This window comes from Balaenoptera physalus, assembly GCF_965194825.1.
Source record: "Balaenoptera physalus genome assembly, chromosome: 13".
Lineage (NCBI taxonomy): Eukaryota > Metazoa > Chordata > Mammalia > Artiodactyla > Balaenopteridae > Balaenoptera > Balaenoptera physalus.
Window position 1 is genome coordinate 18,375,602 of NC_138892.1, and position 12,634 is coordinate 18,388,235.

At 41.7% G+C, this 12,634-nt stretch overlaps 1 protein-coding gene across 20 annotated transcripts in view; it reads left to right on the plus strand.

Annotated features, from left to right (window-relative positions):
* Positions 1–12,634, plus strand: part of GLT8D2 (glycosyltransferase 8 domain containing 2) — a 56,234-nt gene that overhangs the window by 42,545 nt on the left and 1,055 nt on the right. For 19 of the 20 annotated variants that reach the window (XM_082419522.1, XM_082419506.1, XM_082419511.1 and 16 more), the window contains 6 exons: positions 200–371; positions 2,772–2,889; positions 4,283–4,367; positions 5,004–5,116; positions 7,713–7,879; positions 10,127–10,239. In XM_082419522.1, coding sequence (XP_082275648.1) covers positions 226–371; positions 2,772–2,889; positions 4,283–4,367; positions 5,004–5,116; positions 7,713–7,879; positions 10,127–10,239 — 742 coding nt within the window. In that variant the 5' untranslated portion in view covers positions 200–225. The remainder of the gene's footprint in view (positions 1–199; positions 372–2,771; positions 2,890–4,282; positions 4,368–5,003; positions 5,117–7,712; positions 7,880–10,126; positions 10,240–12,634) is intronic. The other variant, XM_082419517.1, reaches the window with a different exon arrangement.

The following is a 12,634-nucleotide window of genomic DNA, read 5'->3' on the forward strand; positions in this document are numbered from 1 at the left end:
ATTGGCAGGTGGGTTCTTAACCACTGCACCACCAGGGAAGCCCCCAATGTTGTATTTCTAAGAGAAGAAGGAGAGACTGGATATTGGAGAATAATCGGCAATCTCTTCCCCACTACGCTATCTTCCCCCTGGAGTGTGGAAGACACGTCAGACTGTGACATTCCTTCATGTTCCAAGGCTCTGATTTTGGTGTTTCCAGATGATGACTCTGAGACTCCTGAGGATATGGAGGATGAGATTCCGGTGGTGATTTGTGCAGCAGCAGGGAGGATGGGTGCAGCCATGGCTGCCATCAACAGCATCTACAGCAACACTGATGCCAACATTTTGTTCTATGTAGTTGGACTCCGGAACACTCTGTCCAGAATACGGTAATCCGTGTACTATAGACTTTGGAGTTTTCTACTTTCTTTTAATTTTCCTTGTCTTCCTTTACATGGATTCCCTTCTTTCTTTGGTTTGATAAATGTCCTTCAAATTAATGAGGGGATGACCTGAGGTTTACTTGATGGCCTGACAAACGTGTTCCTAGCTAAGGAAATTTTAGCAAAGCCTCTTTAATCCGGTAGGGCAATGCACCATTCTGCAGAAGTGAATTATCTAATGAATGAAGGAAACCCAATCCTTAAGCAGTTTATATGAGTCTTTCTTTCTAAAAGTTTCCCTTTTCTCTGCTTTCTTAATCTGAGAGACTATTAATATAATATAATAATTTAATATGGCTCAGAATCATCACTAATTATAATTTTTAAACTGCAAAGCGGTCTCTTTCCTATCACACACCATACTAAAACATAAATTGGAGTTGGATTTAAAAGAAATAAACAGGAAATAAAATTCTAAATGTATTACTAAAATGCGGGATAATTGTATAATTTTGGTATGGAGAGTGACTCCTTGAGCCCAAGGGAAAAACACTGACAGATTTGACTGCTAATATTTAAAAAGTTTTAACTGATGAAAAACACTAAGTGAAACTGATCACACAACAGATTAGGCAAGATATTTTCAACATGTATTATAGACAATGGATTACTATCCAAAATATATAAAGAATTCTTACCAAAAAAATTCAAAAAGATGAGCATATAGTAGAAAAATGAGCACAGAATACAGACAATTCATAGAAAAAAAAACTATAGATGGCCAGCAAACATGAAAAGGCATTCCATGTTACTAATAGGGAAACGCAAATTAAAACAATGGTGTGGAATTGTCCACTCAGCAGGATGGTAAAAACTAAACAGGACAACACCATCCTTTTCAGGAAAATAGACATGCTTATTCCTTGTTTACACAATGTACACTTCATAAATTGGTAAAGCAATTTTGGGAGGGCAATATGGCAATATCTAATAAAATGGTATATGCATATATAGTTTGACTTACCGTTCCATTTCAACAGCTGGTAATCTGTGCTGCGGAAATTCTAGTACATATGTCCAAAATATATGTACAACAGTATTAATTTCGGCATTATGTGAAGTAGTAAAAATATCGTGAAGTGCTTAAATGTCCATCAGTGAAAGAATATTTAAATGAACTATAGAATATGATCCAGCTATTAATAAAGAAAGAAGGCATAGAATATCTCCAAGACATATTACTAACTGGAAAATACAAGTTGCAGTACACCTCATATAGTATGACCCACTTTATGAATGTCTTAACCTGTTTGAGCTGCTGTCACCGAATGCACAGACTGGATGGCTTGGCTTAAAAACAAGAGAAATTTACTTCTCAAGTTCTGGAGGCTGGGAAGCCCAAGTTCTAGGTGCCAGCAGATTCCATGTCTGGTAAGGGCTCATTTCGTGCTTCATAGCAGGCTGTCTTCTCGCTGTGTTCTCACATGGCAGCAGGAGTAAGGGAGTTCACTGGGATGAACGTCTTTTATAAGGGGCACTAGTCCCATTCACGAGGGCTTCATCCTCATGACCTAATCACCTCCTACAATCCACACCTCCAAATACCATCACACTGGGGATTAGGTTTCAACATACAAATCTGTGGGGGGACACAACATTCAATCTATGGCAATGAAATCAAAACCCCCAAACTGTAAATTTGTACACGTACATATATGTATTTCTGTAAAGAAAAAGACCCAGAAAGATCCCCGGCTGTTAACAGTGACTATTTCTAAGGAGGTTGGAGGAAGTGGAGAGAGCAGAGATGAAGGGAAGTTCAAGGTATTTCAAGTTCTGTGAGACTGAGATCACATAAGGGGAGAGAGTGGAGAGGAGGAGGAAGAGAAAGTGGGGAGGAAGGACAGAAGACTGAGGTAAATCTTCTCGATGCAAAGGTAATGCAAAGGTAAATTCAAATCATCCTTGGAGTCAAAACAGCAGAGTAAACACGATTCAGTCAAAGTAGCAGGTTCAGAAGGCCGGGCTTCCTTACAAAGCTGTTAACCCATGGCAAAGAGCACCGTCAACCACAGATGCTGCTTTATAAGAAAGAAGGAACACTTTTTGTTCTTCTAGTTTCCTGTGGAGATTATGTGGATCTGGGGAGATATTTGGTTATTACTGTTTTGCTTCATTTCCTTTGCAGAAAGTTACGTGAATGAGAAAAAAAAAAAAAAAGATTCAAAGCTAAACCAGATGGGGAAAAAATCAGAAGGATTTATAGACTAGACTCTACTAAGGTTGCACATATTTTATTTTTAACTTTCTATGGAGGCAAGAGATTGAGGCAATAGGCAAATTGAGGAAAGTTTGGAGGTGTGTGCTCGAGGTTGTTTTTTGTTTTTGTTTTTGTCATCCCTTTAGAAAATGGATCGAACATTCTAAACTGAGAGAAATAAACTTTAAGATCGTGGAATTCAACCCTATGGTCCTCAAAGGAAAGATCAGACCAGACTCCGCGAGGCCTGAACTGCTCCAGCCTGTGAGTAGGGAATCGCACATGTCGGGGATGGTTCTTGGTGAGACCTCGTTCGGTGCGGAGCGCCAGCCACTGGGAAGCACACAGAATGTTTTTGAAGCCTAGCAGTTTTAGATGTCCACCAAACTCTGCTTATTTATAATTCAAAAGCCATCTACTGCAGAAAGGATGTAAGATGGTTTACATAAACCATAATGAAGCTATGAAAGAAGAAACGAAGCGTAAGAAAATGCAGGATGCATTTATGTGTGTAAATACGCCTGTGGGGTGGGGGAGGGCCCGAGTTGTGAGGCCTAGAAAAATTATTCCCAGCCCAGAGGCAGTTGTGTGTACCGTGCCGGGACCTTACACTTAGCTCAGAGTATCCCAGCAGCTGAGGAAAAACGGTAACAAGATGGATTATATACTTCAGAGTATTGACTAATACTTTCAGGAGACACCAACTTTCTTCCTGACATTGGGAATCTTAAGGTGTTTTACTGCAAGAGTTCTTACAAAAGGGACCCTCTTCTGCATAAAGAGTGGTGTTTTTGATGGCAGGTGTACAGAAAATGCAGCCCCCTTCTACATGTGATTATTGTTTAAATCCATCCTTGAAAATTAACTAAATTCGAAGCCCCCTGATGATAAGCTCTTTTCCCAATTCCAGACATTTATTATCAAGAGTGCTAGCTGAGTTGGGACTTTGCATTATACAGTATTGTAGCTATTAAAACATTAAGACCCCCATCCTCAGCCCATGCTTCTCTGGCTTTTTTCTGGTTCAAGGAGCTAAGAGGGTGAACCTGTGTGTGTGATGTGATGACGTGTGAGATGAGCTCCACATGCGCACGCACATGTGCGTGTATGTATGAGTGCACGTATATGTGTGTGTGCACACGCACACGTGCGTTTATGTGTGCACGTGTGCACGCGCATGCACATGTGAGTTTATGTGTGCACGTGTGTGCGCGCGCACATGTGCTGCATGTGTGTGCGTGCACGTGTGTGTGTGTGCACGTGTGTGTGTATGCGCATGTGTGTTTAAGGCTGTTTTAGTTGACAGTAGTCAAATTACTGAGTGTAGAGGAAGACAGGCAGTTTGTGGCCAGAAAGATTGACAGCCTCTGTGACTCCCGCTGCATCAGTTCACAGAGATGAAAGCGGGGACAGTCTCAGCAGTGGGGGGTTTGGATCTAGAAGAACTGCTGACCAGCGCTGGTTTCAGTCCCAGGGCCCAGGTAAACTGGGCACCAGGAAGCTCGGGCGAGGCCTCTTTGCAGCCTCTGTTTTATTCTGCTCCAGACCTGGAGCTGAGCAGAGGCCATGGTCAAAGCTGACCCCACCCCCAGCACCCCTATTAGTCACTGGGCCTTCTGTCTCTTCCCCACCATCACTGCTTTTGTTGTTTTAACAGCTGAACTTTGTTCGATTTTATCTCCCTCTGCTTATCCATCAACACGAGAAAGTCATCTATTTGGATGATGACGTAATCGTACAAGGTATGCTCACCGATGCCAAGAACACTCGGAAACAGAGCAGCTGATAAGTAGAATGACTGTCTCTCTTCATTTTTGAAATATCTAGTGGCTCAGTGATTTTGATTGCTTATTAAATTTGGGAGTATAGTGTTGTTGTTAATCAGGGAATACTTTGAAAACAGGGGTTGATACTTTTCTGGGACAATCCAGTTGACTTTCTGAGAGCCACTCTCTGATTGTCAAAGTCTGTAATAAGTAGCTTGTAAAAGCCTGTAATAGGTGGCCTTTCCTTTTCCTGCACGCCTAAAATGTAGGGGGATAAAGCCTCACTGACAACATTCTTAGAAGCGAGCTAAGTTTTAGTGTTAAATGTCACCTTCTCTCTCTCCCGCGTGCAAAATAAGACGAGCATTGGTGTGGTACATACACAGCAACAGAAATAAAGAAATCTGACCAGTGTTGATCTGAGCTTATTATCAAGTGGCTTTTTAAATTGATATGACCTATTCTTATCAAGAAAATTGCCAAGCCACTTGAAACCATGGATCACATACTTTTCCCCCACAGCAAAATCAGGGATTGTTTAAGCTCGAAGGCTCTATCTAGCCCTAGAATGAGTGCTATACTATTGTTAACTCCTGGTGTTTGTGAATCCAGGGGACATCCAAGAGCTGTACGACACCACCTTGGCCCTGGGCCACGCGGCAGCTTTCTCAGATGACTGCGATTTGCCCTCCTCCCAGGACATACACAGACTTGTGGGGCTGCAGGTGGGCACATGTCTCGGGAATCCTCCCTTTGCCCCTTCTCCTCCCTGCACTTCAGAACGAGTGTCATCCTCACCTTGGAGGAGACTGGGGGACTGCTGGGAGGCAGACAGCCAGGGGCCTGGGCTTCCCATTCCCATCCCAGCTCTGCTCCCGCCGACTCCGGGGCAAGTTACTCACCCCTGCAAGTCCCGCTTTCCTTACCTGAAACATGGCAACAATAACATCTATTTGGTTGTGTTTTTGTGAGTTGTGATGAAATAACATGATGTCAAAGTGTCCAGTAAATGCTCCAGAAACGATGGTTGTTATCTAAGTCACTCGCAACCACATTCTATGGCAGAGATGGTGTTTTCTGTAAAAGTGACTCACTGAACCTTTGGTTCTGTTTTCAGAGTTTTGACCATTATTCCCCGCCCCACTCCTTTCAGTAGAGGAAAATACTGATTTTGTTCCAAGGTAAAGAGCTCCTTACCGTGGTAGAAATGAAGACAGTCGAACCCAGATGTAACACCGAAAGCAAAAGAATGGCTTTACAATACAAGATGCTATTACGAATCGAATGCTGTTCTTCAAAAAAAGTTCCAGGAAATAATTTTAGATGTGTGACATTTAAGCTGTGACACACTTTAAGGCCTAGGCCCTGGGGCCAGACCTGCCTGTCAAAATCTTGGCTCCATCACTTAGTAGCTTTGTGACCTTGGGCAAGTTACTTAATCAGTGGTTTTCTCCCTCATTTCTTTTTTTTTTTTTGGCTGATTGATTGATTGATTGATTGCTATGTTGGGTCTTCGTTTCTGTGCTAGGGCTTTCTCTAGTTGCGGCAAGCGGGGGCCGCTCTTCATCGCGGTGCGCGGGCCTCTCACTATCGCGGCCTCTCTTGTTGCGGAGCACAGGCTCCAGATGCGCAGGCTCAGTAGTTGTGGCTCACGGGCCTAGTTGCTCCGCGGCATGTGGGATCTTCCCAGACCAGGGCGCGAACCCGTGTCCCCTGCATTAGCAGGCAGATTCTCAACCACTGCGCCACCAGGGAAGCCCTCCCTCATTTCTTAAATAGAGGTAATAACAGTATCAATACTTCTCTGGTAGGGTTATTGGGAGAGTTAAATTAGTTAATACATGTAAAGCTATTATATGCAACTAATGAGGTAATGTGCGTGAAGTTCTTAGAACAGTGCCTGCACATAGAAAAGTGTTCAAATAGTTCCATTACATCCATGTTGTCTTTGAGCATCCCATGAGGCGGGTGAAATAGTGTGTCCTTCCTCATTTTACATTCACTCAAAACTAGTTATTGAGTGCTTGCTATGTGTCTGACACTGTTTTAGGTGCTAGTAACACAGCAAATAAAACTAAAATTCCGCCTTTGGGTAGCTTGCATTCTAGTGGGAAGAGGCGGTCAGCAAGCAAGTAAAATATTGAACAGAGGATCAGGGTGGAGGTGGGGTTGGATTTTAAGTTGGGTGATCAGGGAAGGCTCCACTGAGATGTTGTCACTGAGCCTACACCTGAAAGAACTGAGGCAACTATCTTAATAGATACTTAGGGGAAAAACATTTCGGAAGAGGTAACAGCAAATGCAAAGGTCCTGAGGCAGGGGTGTGTTTAGTGTATTAAAGGAACAAGGAGGTCAGAGTGGCAGAGGGGTCAAGGGGGAGAATAATAGAAGTTGGAGAGGTAATGGGGGCGGGGTAGATGGTGGAGGGCATGGCAGGCATTTTAGGGAGTCTTTTACTCTGAATGAGAGGGGAAGCCACTGGAGGGGCTTTGAGCAGATAAGTAACACTGAGACAGAGTGGGGTTGAAAAGGGTGGAAGCAGGACACAGGTTGGGAGGAGCTCGCAGAAATCCAGTGAGTGGTAATTATGGTTCGGACCAGGAAGGTAGTAGAGACAGTAAGAAGTGGTTGGCTTCTGGGGACTTTCCTGGTGGTCCCGTGGTTAGGACTCCACGCTCTCACTGTTGAGGGCCCAGGTCCTATCCCTTGTCGGGGAACTAAGATCCCACAAACCACGTGGCACGGTCAAAAAGCCAAAAAAGTGGTTGGCTTCTGAATATATTTTGGAAGATGGGACGGACAGGATTTGCTGAGATCTGGATGAAAAGTGAGTGAGGAGGAGGAGTCTAGGATGACCTAATGACCTTAGGTGTTCTGTCTAACTGGAAGGATGGAGTGGGAACGGAGGTAGGGCAGGTTGTAGGGAAGCAGGTTTGGGATAGGATTGGGATCAGTTTTGGGATGTAAGGAGAGCTGCCTCACTAAGCACCCACAAGGACAAATAGAGTTGGCAGATGTAGTGGAGCTGGAAATCCAGAGGAGAGGTCCAGGCTGTCTACACGGAGAGATTTAGAGCCATGAGACAAGATGAGGTTGTCTAGGGAGTTGATGCTGCAGAAAGGAGCAGATGCTGGACATGAGACTAGGGGCACTCAGGTTTTAGAGGTTGGGAAAACAAGAGAAAACTGGGAAAGGACTCCAGGAAGTGGCCAGTGACACAGGAGGAAGCCCAGGTGCTGCATGATGGTCTCAAGAAAGTGGTTATTTTCCAGAAACAAAAGATTCCTTGGTCAAAAGCACACATATCCTCTTCCTTTATAGAACACGTACATGGGCTATCTGGACTACCGGAAGAAGACGATAAAAGACCTTGGCATCAGCCCCAGCACTTGCTCTTTCAATCCTGGTGTGATTGTTGCCAACATGACGGAATGGAAGCACCAGCGTATCACCAAACAGTTGGAGAAATGGATGCAAAAAAATGTGGAGTATGTGTGGCCCTCTACCAGTTTTTCCATGCTTGGGAGTAAAATTATTCCATTAATTTTCTATGCATAGCTCAGGGGTTAGAAACATTTCAGACATCTGAGGTCAGATTTTCTTACAGAGGCACTGTTGAGAAAAAAGGGAGCAGTGGATGAAAAATCCGTTCTCAAACAATATGTCATAGGAGGTGAGATCCTGTGCAGTCCCTTATTATACAAACATTTTCTAATAAATTGTTTAGTAATGTGATTTTTAAACCTTCTCCCAGAATTCTAGTGAACCTTTTTGACTGCAAATCATTTATCTTAGTCGAGTTTCTCCTTCTTACATAGATTTATTTTTAAGAATTATTTTATAAAGTCAACTTTTTAAAAAATAACACTTAGCAACATTTAATGACACAGCCTTAAAATTTATAATGCATGCATTGACAGAATTCCAAAAGCTAATTTATAAATTCACAATACCAATTGGAAATTTTAACATACTTCTCTCAGTAAATGATAAAGACTAAAAATTAGAAAGCTTATAGAAGAGTTGAACAAGACAATTTACAAGCTTCATCTTTATACATATTGATAATATAAGACATTTTAAATATCAAAGAACTCATATAAACTACCTTTTTATTGTAAATTAATTAAATTGAATATCATTAGCAAAAGAAATATGATGGGGAAAACATTATAGGCCATGTTTGAAATTCATAGACAGAAGATAGTATTCCAGAAGAGCAGGTTCAGGAAGATATTTCAACATTTTAAGGAAGGGAGAGAACAGGTATTATACCTGTATGGGTTAGGGGGTAAGCCTACAACCAACCAGTCAAAGGCCCTGTGAGTCTGGTTCCTGGAGACATCAGAGCAATTGATCCTTGTACTGATCCCACTGTACTGAGCTCAGGAACATACCTGGACTAAACTCATGTTGGCCTGTAGGGGTTGAGGGAGATGCCTGAATGTACTGTATTGAATTGCTCTCAATAATAATATTATATATTATATAACAATAAGTTTGATGATCTCAGGCATATATTCCAACTAGCCTATGCTCAGACTTCCTCTGGCCTGTTAAGATTGAGAATGCTGGGTTTCCTGAACAGTGATATTACCCTCATTCACTTAGACATTATAATCCATAACTGCAGGATCTTAGGGTGTGGAAATTTGCCCTTCCATCTGTCCTGGAAAATGTGCTGTGTATCCTGACAACACTAACTTCCTTAAGGATCCTTTAGAAAAATGAATCCAGCTTGATTTCCTAAAGCAATGTCTGTGTTTGGTCTTTTGTCAGTTTAAGCCCCCAATGAAATTTATCAAGTCCTGTTTGTAAAGTCAACTTTTTAAAGACTGAATTTTTTAGATCAACTCTAGAATTTTTTTTTAATTAATTTATTTTTGGCTGCATTGGGTCTTCGTTGCTGCGCACGGGCTTTTTCTCTAGTTGCGGCGAGTGGGGGCCACTCTTCGTTGCGGTGTGCAGGCTTCTCATTGTGGTGGCTTCTCTTGTTGCGGAGCACGGGCTCTAGGCACGCGGGCTTCAGTAGTTGTGGCACGCAGGCTCAGTAGTTGTGGCTCGCGGGATCTAGAGTGCCGGCTCAGTAGTTGTGGCGCATGGGCTTAGCTGCTCCGCAGCATGTGGAATCTTCCGGGACCAGGGCTCGAACCCATGTCCCCTGCATTGGCAGGCGGATTCTTAACCACTGCGCCACCAGGGAAGTCCTAGATCAACGTTAAAATATGCATAATACATTGACTGACTTAAAGCTAAAAAAAGTAAAGTAAAATAAAGATTGAGTTTTTAAATCATTTTTCATCATTGAAGTATTAAGAGAGAAAATAAAAATAACACAACCACTATTATCATGGCATTGTATATCCTGTCCATCTTTTTTATCTGGATATTTTAAATATTATCATAACCTTGAATTTGTGAGTAAAGTCATTCTAAATAATGTAGGATCATAATTTGGGATCTTCGAAGTTTGCCATAAAAAGGCCTGAGAAGTAAAATGGCAAAATATTAACACTCTGTGAATCAAGGTAACGTATATGGGAGTTCATGGTATTCGTCTTACAATTTTGTGTAGATTTAACAATTTTCAGAATAAAAAGTTGGAGAAAAATGAAAGACCATAGACTTATTATATAGTGAGGGACTGTCTTACACCTTTTAAAATGATTAGATTCTACTTCATCTGAGTCTGTGGGACTCCAGGACAAATGTTGCTTTTCTATTCTGTTTCTTAGGGAAAATCTCTACAGCAGCTCCCTGGGAGGAGGGGTGGCCACCTCCCCAATGCTGATTGTGTTTCACGGGAAATACTCCACCATCAACCCCCTGTGGCACATAAGGCACCTGGGTAAGTATTTCAGAAGAACACCAGTGTGCATTTTATAGACCCAGTGAGCACCAAGGTGAAGAGCGTGTGCTATTGCACCAGCTTCCTCAGTTCAAATCCTCCAGGTGACCTTGGAGGTGACCTTGGACACGTTACTTAAGCCTCAGATTCTGCAAATGCAGGTGATAAAAATGACCTGAGAGGTGTGTTTCTAGAAATTCAGGAAAAACAATTAGACTCATGCTTAGCATGTAGTATGTGCTTGCTAAACATGAACTATTGTTACGATGGAACTTTCACTGTCAGAACTCTTTCACATGCCTTTATTGCCCTCTTGCAGTAGCCCATAGCGGACAAAACCAAATGAATTAGCATAACAGCTTATGATGAATTTAGATAGCCGGCAATTTCTCTTTTAAAAAGAAGTTGTTTAATGACTGTGCACTACGTGAGTCCCTCAAGTCTTTTATTCACTCTTCACTACAGGAGTACAGGCTCTGGGGTATGGACTGGAGTCCCAACTCTGCTCTTTTCTATGACCCTGGGCAAGTTACTCAAGCTCTCTGTGCCATAGTTTCTTCACTTGTAAAAGGAAGCTAATAGAACCTTATGTTTTTACAAGGAACAAATTACCTAATATGTGTAAACTGCTTAGAACAGAGCCTGGCACAGAAGACATTCACATTCATTCAAACATATGGCCACAACCCATTAGCCAAAACCACTGGGCCAGATCTGTTTAGAAATGTAGAAAGGTTTTGAATTTTTAAAAGGTAATGTTGTGCACGTACTTACATTATGCAGTACCCTGAGAGGGTTATAGATTTTGCTGCCAAAGAAGTTATTAAAAATCTTTTTTATTTTCAGACATTTGGGGATTGATTATTTTAGAACTGGAGACAATGGATTGTGGACTTACATTTACCAGGTGCCCATACATTGCCAAGCCCTGGGCTAGGCTCCAGGGATAGACGTGAACATTACTTCTCTCAGAACAATCCTGCAAGGTGATATGTCCCCTACTCTCCCTTGTAAAAGGAAGGACAGACAAAAGTGTGGAAGTTGGGTTACTGTCTCCTCTGAATGATGCTGTATAGATTTGCTTCTGCCTCACCAGAATCTCCCGATTTTTCTGAGCATCCATATGCATACAAGGATGACACGGGGACATTAAGGACACTAATATTCTGTCTGATTCGCTTTATAGTAATGTTGGGTTCACTGTTATGTCAAACATCAACATTTCCATGTGATGAGTGTGTAGAAAATCCCATCAAAGTGGAATATCTACGAAAATGTTGTGTAGGAACAGCTATGCGGAGCTTAGATCGGTAGGGTTAGAGCAGTTTCTGATCTTGGAACAGAGACTCAGAATTACATTTTATGAACCATCTAACTTATTGACAAGTAGGAAGGGGCAGAAGCTTCCCAAGGGAGAGATGTCATTTTTCCTTGTAGAACAGAGCCTACATCTCTGCTGAACGTTTTGGAATCAGGGATGGTCTGCAAAGTAAAGCTACACAGAAATCATTTGAAAAATGATTCCGTTTTAGAGTTTTGTTGAAAGCAGAAAGCAGTGTAACACTAATGGGTATTAAGTTTGGGTCTAAACAGGTAGGCTTAAGATTTTTAAAATTTATGAAATTTATTTAGCTAAGAGCAAAACTGCAAGCCCCTACAGAGTCCTTCAGTCGTGGGGCTGAGAGACAATGTCCTACTTCCTGGAGACTTCCCATGTGAAGGCTCTGCTCCCCAGATGAGCATTTCCTTGTATAGATTCTTTGGAAGTTGATAATTATTCCAATTATGCTACTATAGCCCAAACACCTAGCTCCTCTTCTGCAACTCCCTGCACAGCTATGTTTATGAATAATGAAAGAAAGGTTTGGAGGGGGGTGTTTCCCTCTTACATCATATGTTAAAACGAGAATAATAATAGTCTAGCTATTCATCCTCTCTTGACTCAATGGACTTTCAGTTGTTTTTTTAAAAATACCACATTCTCTTTCCTAGAAAGAAAATGTAACATGATAGGGATATTTAAAAAATTTATATTCACAAGATCTTAATGTACTTCTGGAAGAGATATTCTAAAAATATTCTGATCAATAACAATATCAAGGTAAATGCGTAGTCTCTAAGCGATTACTTATGAGGAGAGTAATATTCAAATGGAGGCAGCTGTTTGTTAAAAAGTAGATCTCATTCTCAGTCACATTTTATAGGGTAAACACAAGACTGTTTAAAAGAAAATGCTGCCATATTAAGGACAGAAAATGCAGAGAAACAAGAACTATAAACTCTGGGTGGGAGTGAAATTAATACAAAGTCTTTGGGGAACAATTTGACAATCTCTTATCAAAATTTATAAGGCACAGACCCTTCAATCTAGCAGTTCCATATACAAGATTTTATC